General features: G+C 37.2%; 1 protein-coding gene across 12 annotated transcripts in view; it reads right to left on the reverse strand.

The window, feature by feature from the left end:
• Positions 1-17,671, reverse strand: part of PRRC2C (proline rich coiled-coil 2C) — a 95,299-nt gene that overhangs the window by 60,514 nt on the left and 17,114 nt on the right. For 8 of the 12 annotated variants that reach the window (XM_053909288.1, XM_053909287.1, XM_053909295.1 and 5 more), the window contains exons 2-6: positions 9,524-9,685; positions 7,997-8,174; positions 6,166-6,275; positions 4,952-5,077; positions 2,999-3,222 (exon numbers count right to left, since the gene is read on the reverse strand). In XM_053909288.1, the coding sequence (XP_053765263.1) occupies positions 2,999-3,222; positions 4,952-5,077; positions 6,166-6,275; positions 7,997-8,174; positions 9,524-9,635 (750 nt within the window). In that variant the 5' untranslated portion in view covers positions 9,636-9,685. The remainder of the gene's footprint in view (positions 1-2,998; positions 3,223-4,951; positions 5,078-6,165; positions 6,276-7,996; positions 8,175-9,523; positions 9,686-17,671) is intronic. The other 4 variants (XM_053909289.1, XM_053909296.1, XM_053909292.1 and 1 more) reach the window with 2 other exon arrangements.

Below are 17,671 nucleotides of genomic sequence, written 5' to 3' on the forward strand. Positions count from 1 at the left end.
GTTGTAAGATAGATTATGAAGACACATCATGAGGGATTTATCTTATGATATGAAAAGGAAGATAAGATGTCAAGGGGTGCTTATAACCAGGTCAAAATATTTATAAGAAAGAAAAGAGGAAGAAAGAGAGATAAAGAGAGAGGCAGGCAAACAGACTGTATTACCTTAAAATATATAATCTATATTCTGAGACATATTAGCTTTTCTTAAAAAAAAAAAAAGTTAGGTGCAGAAATTACTTTGTACTTGAAGAAAGGCTATGTTTATATGATCATGTTGTCCAAAGAAGAAATTTCTAAGTAGGGTTAGAACAAAGTTAATTAAGTTAAGCACAGCAGCTGAAGCTCAAATGGAAAGCTTTTTGTCTGGGGAATACTCTGGAGAATTTTCAGTTACATCATCCTGTATTGAAGTTAGTGAAAACACTGCTGGAGGCAAATGTTCATAGGTAAAGTTTTATTAGATCTCTCTTCTGCTAATTAGTCAGGCATAGAGATTAATTTCATGTGGTATTAAATGTTTAAAATTTAGGTACTTGCCACAAAATTAATTGTATAAACAATCTTTAAATTCTCAATATATAGTAATTATTTTTAATGTTTATTTATTTTTGAGAGAGAGAGAGAGGGATGGAGCGAGCATGCGCACGCACAAGCAAGGAGGGGCAGAGAGAGAGAGAGAGAGAGAGAGAGAGAGAGAGAACTCAAATCACGCTCCAAGCTGTAAGCACAGAGCCTGATGTGGGGCTTGAACTCACGAACTGCGAGATGATGACCTGATTTGAAGTTGGGACACAAACAACTGAGCCACCCAGGCACCCCTAAAGTTATGGTTTTAAAAGCTTTTTGTTTTTGTTAATTAGTGGAAGACATTATTCAAACAAAATGGTTGATGAAACTGGGCACAAAGGCCACATGCTCTCCCCTTTTACTTTCCCTTCTCCCATTCTACCCCCACGCCGGAAAATTCAGGGGTCTCTGGAAGCAGAATTTACAAACTACAGGAGACAAGTAGCCTGGTGTAAATAATTTTTCAAGGCCAGGTTAGCGTATGAGACTCATTTTTATCATGCATGCAAATTAAAAACTAATTTAACAAGCAATTGTATTTAGACATTCCTAGAATGGTTACATAATACAAAGAATCAGAAAATACGAACAAATATGGATATTTAGCACAGGAATACTTAGAAATTAAGTCATAATAAAAATAAGTATAGGGCGCCTAGGTGGCTCAGTTGGTTAAGTGTCCGACTTCGGCTCTGGTCATGATCTCGTAGTTTGTGAGTTCAAGCCCTGCATCGGGCTCTATGCTGACAGCTCAGAGCCTGGAGCCTGTTTCAGATTTTGTGTCTCCCTCTCTCTCCGCCCCTCCCCTGCTTGCGCTGTCTCTCTCAAAAATAAACAAACATTATATATATATATATATATATACATACATACATATACATACATACATATATATATACACATACATATATATATGTATACATACATACATATATATACACATACATATATATATGTATACATACATACATATATATATACACATACATATATATATGTATGTATATATATATATATAAAATAATAAATGTAAGAACCAGACTATTATTCTTTTTGAGACTAATGGTCCCCTGAAAAATGTTAGTTTATTTACTTGGGCACATGTAAACTGCCATAACATTTCATAGGAAGCTGAGAACAAACAAATGTGTAAAGGCACCAAATCTAAATTTTAATTTATAGGAATATATGGATCAGAAGTATATATTAAATAAAACTACAAAAATAGAATTGGCAGAATCCAGGCTATAAAAACTCCACAGGATAACAAATAAATAGTAACAAATAAGCTCCAAAAAAAAATCTTAAGAGAGGGAGGATAAGAAGTAACCAAAGATAATAAGATTCCTAAGAAAAATATCAACCAATTTCAAAGAACAGATATTATCTAGATCGTAATTATAAGATAATCAGGGAAATTAGAACACTGACTCGATGTTTTTAGAAACTTTCTTTTTAGGTGTGATAGTGCCATTGTGGATTTTCCTCCTGGTCTTTCTGTTTTAAAATCCAACATAATACACATAGATGAAATGAAGTATCTGGAATTTGCTTCAGTAATCTGAGGTGGTGGGAAATAGGTGAAACAGACCACAAGTTGATAAATACTTAAGATGGACAGGAGGTATGGAATAAGGGGGAGGGTAACTGTACTATTATTTGTTTTTGCATATGTTCAAAATATTCTATAATAAAAAGTTAAAAAATAATAAAGTATGTTTACCAATAAAAACTTTAGAACAAAGCACATATTAACTTTTTTGTGCCATGGACAAACCCCGTAGGCAGTCTGATAAATCCTATGAACTTCTTCTCATAGAAATGTTTGAAAAGTATTATCTAAAACAGAGTACTATGAAAGAAAACAATTATACTAAAATGTTACTACAATGTTTAAAAAACCAATCTGAGATATGGTAATGTATGCGATTCATTACATAACCAGTGAGTCTACCCATGTGGTCTAATAACTTATTTTTTTTTTTAAGTTTATTTATTTATTTTGAGTGGAGAGGGAGAGAAAGAGAATCCCAAACAGGCTCCACAGCATCAAGGCACAGCTGGATGCGGGGCTCGATCTCCCTAACCATGAGATCATGACCTGAGCTGAAGCCAGAGGCTTAACCGACTGAGCCACCCAGGTGCCCCTACTAACTACCTTTAAGTGTGGCTGAGTATAATTATTTTGCTATATCCAAAACAATATGATGTGACATGAAAATACCTATGATCCCTATTAACGAGAAAAACTAAGGTACTCCTGATACCTCTGTGATTTATTTCCTGCATTCATAAATCAAGGAAAACGCTAAATTTTAGTTAGATGTTAATGCAAATAAAAACCAAAACTTTCCCCCATTTTAATTCTCTCCTTGGAACCCAGATCAAAAGCCTCTAATTTAATGGCCTGCTTCTTCGACGATACTTACGTAAGGAGGCATCATAGCCCTGTACTGGGAAGCCAGAGCAGGCTGCTGCCCGTTCAGTTTAGCCTGTGGAGGGCCACAAGCTATCCTCTTTTCCACCACTTTGAGGATGTCACTTTGTTCTGATGTTCCAGCTGTGCTTTCATCCTGCCCAGAGGGCTTTTCATCTTGGTCAGATGTTAAAGGTGAGCCAGCAGACTTCCCACCATCTCTCCAACAAGCAACATCTGGTATGGAGAGAGATAAGAAATTCAATTAGAACAAAGAAACAAACAACACTTTGGAATTCAGCACCGAAATTAAAAGGAAAAAAAAAAAAGGAATAAGAAAAAAACCTGAAAATGGAACACAGCGAAATCAAAATAAGCACACTTCTAAATTTAGTAAAGTAACAAGACACACGAAAAGAGCAGTGAAAATCTAATCTAGGCCCTAATGCTTTCAAGGTGTTTAGTATTCAAAAACAGTAGCTTCCAAAGCAGAGCAGATGTACCTCAGAAGGTGCCATCAAAAGCAAATACTGGGGATGGGGAAGAAAATATTAGAACTTCTCTATTAAGCTTTACAGATATGTGAGATAGAGATTAAAATCACTGTTGGATCTGAGGTGCCCTGAGGGAAGGGGAGTTCTATAGTTACAGTAATGCTCAAATTTGTTTTTAGTCTACTATGGCTAGTTACATGTGCCCAAGGAACAAACTCAGTGACTACAGTGTTTGGTAGGTAGCCTCCAAGATGCCCAAAATGCATTTCTATCTCCTGGTATTCACACCCTGTGTAGTCCTCCCTGACAGTGTACCAGGACTGATCTGTGTCACCTACAGAATAAAGCAAAAGTGATGATGTGTCTCTTATGAGATTAAGTTATTAAAAACTGGGCTTCCATCCTGAGTGGGAATAGTCACATCTGTCTTTATCCGGGGAAGCAACACTCTTAGCAGCCCACATACAAAAGAGGCATCGTGAGCGAGCTTGGGACAGTAGCCACGTCAAGTCAGCATCAGATGATAGCTTCACTGCAACTTTCTTGACAGAGGTCCTGAGCTAGAACTCCTGGCTAAGCAGCTCCCAGATTCCTGACCCTCAGATAGTGTGTGAAGTTAAGTCCAGTTCAGTTTCTGGTTTCAAGCTGCCAGATTTATTATTCAGCAACAGATAACTGGTGAAAATCAACTGAACAAGAAAACAGTAAAGCTAACACATCTATTTCTAATAGAAATGCATCAATTACATAACAGCAATTAAAAATAAAAATAAGATGATTTACCCAACCAGACAAGAAATGAGCCATAAGAAATATGAAATATATCAGGTTATCAGAAATATAGATTTGTAACCATCACTGAAAAGAAAAACCTCCCCATGTATACAGAATTCTTTGATACATTTGGTAATGACAATCGGAAACTAATACAATTCATTTAAAAATCTCAAGGATTTTATATTTTTATTTTTAGCTTTTGCTTTATAATGTACACAACTATTTCTCACTATCCAAATTTATTTGGTTCTCTGGTTTGAGTTCAGAAAACAAGGGATCCTTGAATGTTAATAGAATAGTAAATAAATGGATATAATTTATAAATAAATATGTGCATATTAGGGAGGTTGGTCCAAAATTTTTACTACTGTAAAAATGACCATTATTAATGTGCAAAGAACTCATCCAGGCATCTTGTTAAAATGCGGATTTTTGATTTAGTGGGTTGGGTGTGAGGCCCAAGATGTACATCTCCAAACTTAAGTTCTGTCCCCACCCCCACCCCCAAACTTGAGGTCTTAAGTTCTACGAATGCTGTGTATGTGAAAACCACACCGGAATGACAGCAGTTACTGTCTGTCTTTCAAAATAGGCAAGTCACATGTAACAATAATATTGGGCAGGAAATTAGATCATTAAATAAAACACAAATATAATCTCATTCACCATTTTTATTAAATAGAAAGTATTCTTACTTGGTGGACGTAAACTGGGTCCAGGTCCATAGTTGTCATCATTCGTTTCTTTTTCTTTTTTTTCCTGATCTCCAGCTGCCTGTAGGCTGGGAAATTCTTGCTGAAAATGACTATTCACCTGGATTCCTACAGATTTTTTTAAAACATTAAGTGTAACACTTATACTCAAGATAATGGAAACACCCTCCCAGGGTACAGTTCTCTGCTTTTCTCTGATAAATTATTCCACTTTTCAATGATGACTGTTTATATCCATAAAACGTTAAAGTTTATTTAGAATTAGAATCCCTTGGAAAGTTAATGAACAGCCATGAGGAGATAAAAATTTAAGAAAAGATTCTGCCAGACACTGTTCAGAACTCATTAAAGACGACGAGGCGAGTAAGCAGTGTCACTCCTGTTTCTCTTTCATTATGACTCCTCACATTTTCAAAAAGTCAAATTCCTTTACTAGTAACTCTAAGAATCAGTTCAAATAATATTACTGAAATAGAATATATAAACAAACACTGCAACTATTCACTGTGAGCCTAAAATGCCTTCACTGAATTTACAACTGAGATACTGGTTGCAACCTTCCTAGTCACCCATTCACCCATCCATCCATCCATCTATCTACCTGCCTGCTTGCCTATTTATACACTTCTATAAATTAAAAGATCTGATTGTATTAGTTTAAGGGCCTGGGTAGGTTTTTCCATACAATGCTTTATAGATGTTTCCTGGTTTGCAAGTGGAAAATTTAAATTTTTCCGGGGAGTCCATCATTCCTAAGTGGGGGGAATATTACTGTTACTGTGCTTTATGGAAACTGTCTAGCTCTTCTCTACCATGGAATCGGGAGCAGCATGTTTGAAACAGAAGAGGTAATGGGGCACACGTGGTGATGAATATGGTTTATAGCAATCTACACAGTGTCTGGGTCCTTTTATGCCTTAAAGAGCTAAAGGTACTAGGGCAACGATAAAACAATGTGGGACAGAGGGGATTTTAAAGACTCCCTTTTAAATTCCTATCATTGGCTCACACATGGGTTTTGGCACTGAAACTTAACTACCCCAAGAGCTGAAAAAAAGACCCTTTTTAGGGCCAGAGTATATCCTTCAACAATGTTCTCCACCCCTGCCAAAACATAATAATCCACCCCGTATCTCCTGCATGGCTGTTCAGTAACCATCAAACCTAGCCAGTTTCCTCAGCTAATGTCCACTTACCATCTCCTTGCCCACCTTGCTTGTTACTGGCCCAAGATTTGGGAGCAGGTGCTACTTCTGGGGGAGCTGCAACCCCAGGTTTTGGCTGTGCTGGTGGAACTTCTGGTGTTCTTAAAAAAAAAATGAATCCATTATTTCAGATATTGTATGTTCAAATAAAATAAATATTGTATTTATAGTAAATCTGTGTATAGATGGTTTTGTCTACATATTTACTCATAGGTGCATTTCCCACAAATGCTTTTCCTCTGCAGCATTCTTTTAAATAAAGTATAGCTATTTTCATCCCCTTTCATTTCTATCTTTTAATAACCCAAGAAGACAGCTTAATTGTTTTTAATTTTGCAAAAAAAAAAAAAAAAAAAAAAAGGAAATACTCATTATTGAGCATAGCTACCAAAAGTCTGTCTTGAAAAAGTCTACATTTATATATAATTAGAAATAACATTATAGCATACATGCTGTCTGGACTGGTGGACTTGACCAGTGCTAAGTCTAAGCAAACTCTCCATCTGGCAGTCAACAGGTTCACCACTGTACTTATTAATGTTACCGGAAGCGGTAACAGCAACCTGCCTGGTACCTCCCCTTGAGTAAAAGGTATCTTTAAACAATCTACAGTTTTATTCAATAATTATAATGAGTTAATGCTTGAAAATAAAAAAGATAGTAGTTAAGAAACTTAACAGATGCAATATATTTCTGGTATACTGAGACCCGTAATTAACTTGCTACTACAAAATAATTCTACAACTAAGAAACAGAGAACAATGTCTTTGACAAGCTTTATCCAAGTAAAGTCAAATTTACTATATAAAGTTCCCCAAACAGGAATACAAAAATTTGATAACAGATACAGACAAAAAAGCACCAAGTACCCAATTGCTTGTATTATTTTTCCAAATTACCACTACTTCACTTGGTCATTCAACAAACTTAAGAGCCCTGCATAATCCCTGAAACACAGGATGCTAAACATGCATTGAATAAGGTCATTATTAATTCTATCATAGCCTTCTTGCTAATTCTTTATTCGTTCAAATAACATTACTTGAGCACTTAAAAATGTGCATCAGGTATAGTTTCAGTGAACCAGGCAGACAGGAATTCTTAGTATCATGGAAATTATTTAACAGAATCAACTCCTAATTATATTCAGAGAATGCCAGATATGGTGGGGGTTTGAGGGCACCTGACATGGTACATAAGAAGAGTTGTGATTAGCAATTCTGTCATCTGTTGTTCTACACTGACACATGGAAACACTGCCCCTAAATATTCTCACAAAAACAAATTCATCATGGGAGCCTGGGTGGTTGAGTCGGTTAAGCATCCAACTCTTGATCTTGGCTCAGGTCATGATCTCACAGTGACAGAGCCCTACATCGGGCTCTGGGCTGACAGCTCGGAGCCCGCTGGGAATTCTCTCTCTCCCCTTTCTCTGCCCCTTCCTCACCTGTGCACACACACTCTCGCTCTCTCTCTCAAAATAAATAAACTTTAAAAAATGAATAAAACTTTCTTTAAAAAACAAATTCATCAAAAGTTGGCTATGTAAAAGATTTTAGATGGCATGAGATATCTAATACATGTAGCATAACGTCTAGCACGTAGAACGAACGCAAATAGAAGCTCTCTCCAGGGCACCTGGCTGGCTGGAGTCGGTGGAGTATTCGACTCTTGATCCAGGGCTGTGGGTCTGAGACCCACGCTGGGTGTGGAGATCACTTAGAAATAAAATCTTAGAAGACAAAACAAGACAAGACAAGACAAGACAAGAGAAGTCCTCTAAAGAAAGGGGAATAGTTTCATTCCTTTGACTTTGACTCACTTTTCTTCTTCATGCTGTTCTTGTTTTGATGCCCATCCTGTGCCATCTTTAGGTACAATGTTCACATTAGGGTCATTGCCTTTGTTTTCTGCTTTGAGACTTGGGAGGTTAGCAGGTGGAGGCATACGCCGTGAAATACCAACTTTTCCGAGACTCTGTAATCCATGTCGAGCTGCAACTAAAGATCAATAACATCAACTTTCTTAGAACATCTATTTTATCGCTCAATTTATTCTTAAAACTATATAGAAAGACAACAGGAATTAATGAAATCTTGAACTATTATTTCCTAATATTTTAAAATATGAACTTTATTTATTCATTCATTCATTCTCAAGTTAGTTAACATACCATGTACTCTTGGCTTCAGGAGTAGAATCCAGTGATTCGTCACTTACATATGACACCCAGTGCTCATCCCAAAAGTGCCTTCCTTAATGCCCATCACCCATTTTCCCCACTCTCATCAATCCTGAGTTTGTTCTCTGTATTTGAGTCCCTTATAGTTTGGAGGTGCCTGGGTGGCTCAGTTGGTTAAACATAGTATCTGCCTTCAGCTCAGGTCATGATCTCACAGGTTTTGAGTTCGGACTGCAACGGACTATCTGCTCTCAGCCCAGAGCCTGCTTTGAATCCTCTGCACCCGCCCCCGCCCCCAACCCTCCTCCTGCTCCTCTCACACTGGTGCTCTCTCTCAAAATAAATAAATTTTAAAAACAAAACAAAACCTTTAAAAATGAGTCTCCTATGGTTTGCCTCTCTCTGTTTACATCTTATTTTTCCTTCCCTTCCTCTATGATCATCTGTTAAGTTCCTCAAATTCCACATATGAGTGAAATCATGTGATATCTGTCTTTCTCTAAGAATTTTAAAACTAAGCCACATGCCAGCAACATAACCCACGGTAGAAATATTAAACTATCGAGTTACTGAAAAGATGATTTAAACAGCTTAACAACCCTATTTACTATGAAAAGGAAAAACATGGGTGAAAACAGGTTTTGTAATCTTTTCAGGGAATCTATTTTAAACCCCAAATTTAGTACATATTTAGAATATGCTAACTTCTCATTCATAATGAATACTGCTAACGTACCATACATACGTAACGTCCAGTTTTCACCTTTCACTGTAAACACTGGGTTCAAGTTATCAAGAAACAAACAAAACACCCCAGGACTGTCTTCATTCCGTAACTAAAAGTGGTGGTAAATACCCACTAATTCTATGCCTACCAATCTCATTGAATGAGATTCCCCTTTGGAACCACACAGTTCTACTTATTGTCTGCTGACAACAAACAAGAAAATAAAAAACATATTTTAAAACACTTATAAATTTTCAGCTGTAAGATTTTTAAATTTTTCCCCTGAAAAATGAACACATACACAAAAAGTCTAATGTACAGAGAGCTGCATAAACATGGGGTCTGTCCTAGCTCCTAACAGGAACAGCTCCAGAATACCAATCACGGTAATAAAACAAAACCATGAAAATGATAAAAATATGCCACTTGATTTTACTCACCTGTGGTTTTCTGAGTTTCTAAAGATTTACCCTTGTAAGTATTAAATAAACTGAGTGTTGCATACTTTTTCCCATCCTTTGCTTTTGTGCTCTGGCCTGACTTCTCCGACATTTCGGTGGAAACTCATCGAGTCCAAAACCTCCTGCCACACCCCTTCAAACCTTTAAGACACACATAAAAATGAAAAGTGAGGAAAATTTTAGAATTTATTAGCTAGCTTACTTTAAGAAACTCTCAGTAAATTCAAATGTTCCCAGAAATTCTGAAAAATAAAAACACTGAGAAATGAAATCAATCTTCAATAACTCATATCAACAATAATTTCAGGACACCTAGTTGGCTCAATTGGTTAGGCACCCAGCTCAGTTGGCTCAGTTGGTTAGGCACCCAGCTTGGTTTCGGCTCAGGTCATGATCTCACGATTCATGAGATCAAGCCCTGCACTGGGCTCTGCACTGATAGTAAGTAGCCTGCTTGGGATTCTCTCTCTTTCACTCTGTCTCCCCCTCCTGTGTGCTCATGCTCTCTCAAAATAAACAAACTTAATAATAATAATTTCATACACTCCTTCAATACTGTCAAATTCCAAGAACACACAACCGTATCAATCAAGTAAACTGTCCTGCCTTCAGTAACACATTAGTGGTTTATAACCACTTAACTATATCAGAATAAGAGTTTTAATCCAGAGGCTCCCGGCTAGCTCAGTTGACAGCACATGCTACTCGATCTCAGGATCATGAGTTCGAGCCCCATGTTGGGTATGGAGCCTACTTTAAAAAAAAAAAAAGAAGAAGAAGAAAAAGAAAAATTTTAATCCATACTGAAATGAATAGTTTAACTACAGTAAATCTATGGAGACTTTCTATTTAATAAACGAAAACTATTCAATTTAATAGGCTTGAGACGACAGGCATCAGTTCATACATATGGAATGTAAATATGATACGAGGATTACCATCATTCCTCTAAATTGCATGCCTCTGTTTTCAGGCAGTATGTGTCTTAAAAAACTACAGTAATTTAACAATTTAGAATAAAAGAAACATTCTATTTTCTCTGCAAACATTTCCTCATAAACCTAAGGTACATAAAAACAGTATTCTATTTCATGGCTATGGATTTAATGTTCAAGAAGTGGTGTGAACTTGTCAAAACAAGTCTCTCTATATAAAAGAAGTTATTAGAAGAAAACAGTATTTTTATGAACACTCATATACAAACAAAAAGAATTTCATCTTTGGGGCTAATATAACCTAATCTTGTGTGTGCCTTAACTAAAAACCAGTCTATTAATAAACATGAAAAATACACAAATTAGCTTATACTATTTTCCTTCCATTTCATGGAGTTCACACATATCAACCTTATGGTTTTGTTTTATATTTAAATATGTCTTTAAGTGGTTAGGGTGGAAGTAGGGCATAAGATGGCCAATTCTACTCCCAAACCCTACACCCATCAATAGCTAAAAGCATTGAGAACTGAAGCACAGAGAATAGATACATACATCATGCAAAAAGTATTCCAAATCAAGGAATGCCTATGCAGACCCTAACATCATAAAAATCATTTTGCCTACTGGTTTTACATTTGTCAACTGTAGAATCAGCATCACATGCAGAGGTGTGGTGTTACAGGTATATCAACCACCACATTCAATATGTGTATAGTTCTACAGAATTTACCAAAAATTTTCACATTATCTCATTTCAGGCTAACAACTAACTGTATACTATAGTTAGTATCCTGATTTTACAGATGAAGAAACTGATGTTCACAGGTAAATGGGATTGGATTTGAAATCAAGGCTTCTAGGTCAGTCCATTTTATCATGCCACCTCCTCCCCATGTAACTGTAGATAACCAGTTAGCTCTCCAGGTATACATTTAGCAAACAAGCTCTCCTTGATATAAATTGTGAAAAGGACTCACCAGCAACCAAAAGAACTACATGATATATAAATAGCTTGCTATCTGCTACCATATATGTAAGAATGCATACAATTCATTCCATTCCTAAGGTGCTAATGATGATGATGGTGTAAAGAGCTGTACTCCCAGAACCTATCGTGTTGACATATTTTCATCAATACCATGAACAAAGATGTAGGGAAAACATACATTCATCTACAATGACAAAAACAAAAAAAGGGGCAGTGCATATTTACTAGATGATGAAATTAAGATTCAAAGAGATCTCTCTTCAGGTAAGAAAAAGTAACTGATATATCAAGAAAAAAAGTCAGTGGCGACTGGGTGGTTCAGTGGGTTGAGCGTCTGACTCTTGATTTCAGCTCAGTGTGTCCCTTCCTTTGCCCCTCCCCTGTGCTTGCTCGCTCTCTCTCTCTCTCTCTCAAAAAAAAATAAAATAAAATAAATAATAGTAATAATAAATTTAAAAAGGAAAAAAAGAAACAGTCAACTTGTTCTTTCACTCTCATTTAATGGCAGTTTAACACCTTAAACCTCTCAACCACTCCCTGCCACACTCTGTTAGTGGAGACCCTCACATGCCTACATCATAGACAAAACAACGTTTTAAGGAACTCCTCAAACACAGGGGCAAACCTACAAGCCCACCTGCATCTACATCCATCTTTCTCAACAGCGTCCCCGTCTCCAACTACTGGCACAGGGGTTCTCAACCATCATGTACAACTTACCAGAAATGCAAATTCTCAGGCCCCAACCCAGACCTGCCAAATCCAACCCTGAGGATGGGGCCCAGCATTCAGTTTTACCCAGTCCTCAGGCGATGCTGAGACACACACAAGTTTAGGATTTGCTGATTTATTAAAAGCAGATATATTCTAAGCCATGGTTCTTAATCCTTGCTGCACACTGGAATCACCTGGCATTTAAAATATGTCAGAATCTGTGGTTTCAAGGTGGGGCCTGGGCATCAATCCTTTGTTTGAAAAAATTCCTCAGCTGATTCTAATATGCAAGCAGTCTTCAAAATCACTGCAGTAAAGGGGATGTATCTTTCTTCCTATTCCTTAAAAAGAAAGAAGTGAAATAAAATATGCCCTTCAGTACATACTTTTCTCAAAAGAGGTTATTAAAATACACACTGGGTGTACTGTGCAGTGAGAAATATGGACAAAGAATCAACTTATTAGGCCACAAGAATACAGAGTAAACATGTGCTTTCATATGCTTATGACCTGCTCTTGTTTTTATGTTTTACAGTACCTACTACACCGAAAAAAATATACATCAGATACACAAGATGGCATGTAAATGAATTGAATGATAATTCCATCAAAAGGACAAACTATCACTTAATGTACCTAACTGGTATAAAAGAATATGCAGCTTAACAGGGTTTTTTTTTTTGAAGTTTTTATGTATTTATTTTGTGAGAGAAAAAGAGGGATGGGGGGGGGGATGGGAGCAGAGAGAGAATCCTAAGCAGTCTCCATACTGTCAGCACAGGGCCCGACAAAGGGCTGGATCCCACGAACCATGAGATCACGATCTGAGCCAAAATTAAGAGTTGGACACTCAACCAAGCCACCCAAGCACTCCACAATATGCATTTTTAAAACCAAAGAATTGGACAGGGTGCCTAGTAAGCTGTCGGTTAAGCATCTCACAGCTTGTGAATTTGAGCCCCATGTCAGGCTCTGTGCTGACAGCTCAGAGCCTGGAGCCTGCTTCACATTCTGTGTCTCCCTCTCTCTGCACCTTCCCCCACTCATACTCTGTCTCTCAAAAATGAATAAACGTTAAAAAAATTTTTTTAAAAACCAAAGAATTGGAGCCATAAGCAATAAAACTGTATAAATCAGAAAGGTCGATTCCACTACAGTGGTTTGCCAGTTGGTATGAGAACTTTTAGTTTAAGGCCAAAGTTTAATTTAGCCTACTTGCTTTTTGGGGTCTTTCTTCTGAAAGACTTAAGAAGATATACCCTGAAAAAGCCCCAAGTAGACTGAATCTTAGCTAACATATATCTGAAAGAAAAGCCAGTGACTTGTTCAAAATTTAAGATTACTTTTAGGACAAAGTATCAAAAGAATCCAACCAATCTAGCCTAAGCATGATCAAGATTTACCTTCACTTTGTATAATGTACTTAAAAAATATTTTTTAAGTGGAATTCCTGTTTGGGTGCCTAAAATAAATCAAAGAATCATAGCTACACAAGAATTTTCTAAGAAAGTAATAATCGGGCCTGACAGGTGTACACTTTCAGCTAAAATGAAGTAATAGGGATCAGATTTACATTCCCCTACTGAAACAATTCAATTCAAAAACTGGACAAAACACATTTTTATATATACCACCCAGTATATATGGACGTGTATCTGTATATACACATGTGTATATGTATAATTTTTATATGTAAGTAACACCAGAGCCTAAGATACTGCACATCAGGCAAGAAAGTACAGTGATCCCCAAAAGACAGAAAAAGTGAATTGAGACCTACGGTTTCCTGAATTTAGTGCCTAGAGAGTCCCCAGGTCATGGCACTCAAGTGGAGGCTGGCAGACTGCCTGAGCAGAAAACTATGAAGCTGAGCTCAGGGTGCTAGGACAGAATATTTGAAAGAGAGTTATACAGAGAAAATGCTACAGACCTGAAGAGGATCCCCCTTGAATATTCAGCACAGTACCAGTGTGCAGATGTGTGTTAGGAAGCTACCAAAGCCAGGAAAGAAACTACTTCTTTTTTTTTTTTTTAATATTCATTTATTTTTGAAAGAGAGAGAACACATGGGGAAGGGGCGGGGGGGGGGGGGGGTGGGGGGAGGAGACAAGAGGGTCCAAGCTGGCTCTGCACTGACAGCAGAGAGCCCGAACTCAGGAACCACAAGATCATGACCTGAGCCAGTCAGAAGCTTAACCCATTGAGCCACCCAACTGCCCCAGGAAAGAACCATTTTAATCAGAGGAACAGTACATGTTATTCACAAAGGGCGGGGAATACGGTCTGTTCTCACCAGCTAGACTTAAAAAACAACAACAACGAAACTCTTAAATCACTGGGTATTGGATAGAGTATTAACAAACACCTCATCTCAGCAGTGGTTAAAAAAAAAAAAAGTACCCAAAGTAAAAGTAAACACTGATCTGGAAATCTTAAAGCAACACTCAAAAGGATCAAACGGTTGTTCCCCAGTAACCAAGTCTGAAAGAAATTTAAAGAATATATATAAAAAAGAAGGAAAATCCAACACCCAAGAGAGTAAAATCTACACTGTTGCATGCAAATAAAAATTACGCAAACAGACACGAAAAGATGAACCACATTAAAGAATCAACTGAAACCAACCCAGGTGACCCAGTGGCCATAAACCATTGTTAAACCAGTTTTTTAAAAGTATAACTGCATTCTATATATTCAACAAGAAGGTTGACTACAAATAGAGACATGAAAGATATTTAAAAATCAAAATTTATAGAAATGAAAAACACACTGGATGGGACTAGCAGCATTTTAGGCATTTTGATAAAAAAAAAAAAATAGCGAACTTGAAGTCATCAGTAGATGAAAAGACAATGCGAAAAAAAGAACTTAAGAAAAAAAAGTATCAGTATGCCTTGAGACGACTTCAAGCAGCCTAATCTTTGTGTAACAGCAGTCACTTAAGCAGGGTGAGAGACAGAAAAAATAATGACCAAATGTTACAAATTTGACGAAAACTACAAACCCAGATCCAAAGGACTCAACAAATCCAAGCATAAAAAATATGAGGAAAATCACACCAAAAGCACATCATAATCAAATTGTTCAAACTAAAAATAAAGAAGGGAGCCTGGCTGGCTCAGGCAATAAAATATACAACTCTTGATTTTAGGGTTGTGAGTTTGAGCCCCATGTTGGGTGTAGAGATTACTTAAAAATAAAAAAGTCTTTTACAAAAATCTGTAACAATAAAGAGAAAATCTTTTTTTCCCAAATTTTATTTTTGAGAGAGAGCGAGCACAGGTGGGGAAGGGGAGAGAGAGAGAGAGAGAGAGAGAGAGAGAAGAGACAGGAATCCGAAGCAGGCTCCAGGTTCTGAGCTGTCAGCACAAAGCCTGACACAGGGATCAAACCCACGATTATGACCTGACCAGAAATCAAGAGTCAGACACTTAACTGACTGAGCCACCCAGGCGCCCCCTAAGGAGAAAATTTTAAAAGCAACAAAAGAGGGGCACCTGGGTGGCTCAGTCAGTTGAGTGTCGTCATGATCTCACAGGTTCGAGCCCTGCATCAGGCTCTCTCCTGACAGCTCAGAGCCTGGAGCCTGTTTCGGATTCCGGGTCTCCTTCTCTCTCTGCCCCTCCCCCCACTTGTCTCTGTCTCCCTGTCTCTCAAAAATAAATAAATGTAAAAAATTAAAAAAAAAAATTTTTTAAAGCAACAAGAGAAACAAACATAAAAATAACAACAGCAGGGGCACCTGGGTCAGCTCAGGTTATGATCTCACGGTATGCGAGTTCAAGCGTCACACTGGGCTTTGTGCTGTCAGCGCAGAGTCCCCCTCAGATCCTCTGTCTCCCTCTCTCTGCACCTCCCCTGTTGGCGATCTCCCTCTCTCAAAAATAAGTAAAGGTTAAAAAAATTTTGTTAAGGATACTTAAAAAAACAACAATTCTTGTTGGAAATGATGCAAGTGAGAAATGTTGCAGCCTCATGCCTAAAAGTATTGAAAGAAAAAGACCCTGATGAACTTAGAATTCTCTACTCAATAAAAATATCTTTCAAAACTGAACAAAAAAGGGGTTAGGGGCTTTCTCAGACACAAGAAACCTGAAAGAATTCATCACTAGCAGGACCTACACTACAAGAAATATTAAATATTAAAGTTCTTCAACTAGGAAAAAAAAAATGGCAACAGATCAGAATCTAGATCTACAAAAAAGAATGAACCACACCAGAAAGAGAACTAAAGGAATAATATATGAGATTTTTTTATTATTTAAATATCTTTATCCCAGGAATGCAAGGTTGGTTTCACAATCAAAAATCAATGCATTTCACCATAGATTAGCACAATATCAAAAGGCACATGACAAAGCCAATACCTATCCCTGATAACAATTCTAAGTAAACTAGGGCTCATCTTGATAAAGGGCATGTATGAAAACCAACAAAAAAATAAAGTCTACTAGTAAAATCCAAAAACCTATAGCAACATCATACTTAATGGTAAAAGACTGAATGCTTACTCCTGTCCTCCCAAAGATCAGGAATAAGGCAAAGATATCAATTCTCTCCTTCTGTCCAACACTGTACTAGAAGTTCTAGCCAGTGCAATAAGAAGAAAAAGAAACAAAAGGAACTCAGAATGGGAGGGATGAAATAAAACTCTTGACTTTGCTGAACTGATCATATTTGCAGAAAATCTAACAGGTTCTAGAAAAAGCTATTAGAACTAAAAAAGAGTCTACCAAGGTTGCACACAAGACACAAGATCAATATATAAAAATCTGTTGTAGGGCCCCCTGGTTGTCTCACAGGTTCGGGTTCCTGTGATCAAGTCCTCTGTGTTGACAGTGCGTAGCCCGGTTGGGATTCTTTCTCTACCTCTCTCTCTGCCCCCCCTCCCTCCTCGCACTCTGTCTCTGTCTCTCTCAAAAAAAATCAACATTAAAAAAAATCTTTTTTTAAAAAGATAAAACTACAAATCATCGAAGAAGACCTAGATACATGATGCTATGCCCTGTGCATGGATCAGAAGACGCAATATATAAGATGCGATTCCTTGCCAAATTGATCTACAGATTCAAAGAAATCCCAAACAAAATCAAAGAAGGAATTTCAGGGGGAGAGAGTGGTAGAATTTGTCAAGCTGGTTCTAAAACTCATAAAGAAATAAACAGGACCTAGAATAATCAAAAGAGCTTTAAAAAGAAAGTCGGAAGACCAAGACATTGGTCACCTGATTTCAGTACTTATCAAACAGTCACGAACACAGTGTGGTATTGGCCTAAAAAAGACTGATCAATGAAACAGTACAGAGTGCAGAAATATAAATATACACAGGCATCTGATTTTTTACAAATGTGAAGAAAATGCAGTGGGTAAAGTACAATCTTCTCAACGAGTGGTGGTGGAGCAATTAGGTATACATAATATACAAAAAATGAATTCTAATCCATACCTCCTACCATATACAAACAACTCAAAATGGACCATAGCACA

Source organism: Panthera pardus, unplaced genomic scaffold (genome assembly GCF_024362965.1).
Source record: "Panthera pardus isolate Hobbes unplaced genomic scaffold, ASM2436296v1 HiC_scaffold_21, whole genome shotgun sequence".
Taxonomy (NCBI): domain Eukaryota; kingdom Metazoa; phylum Chordata; class Mammalia; order Carnivora; family Felidae; genus Panthera; species Panthera pardus.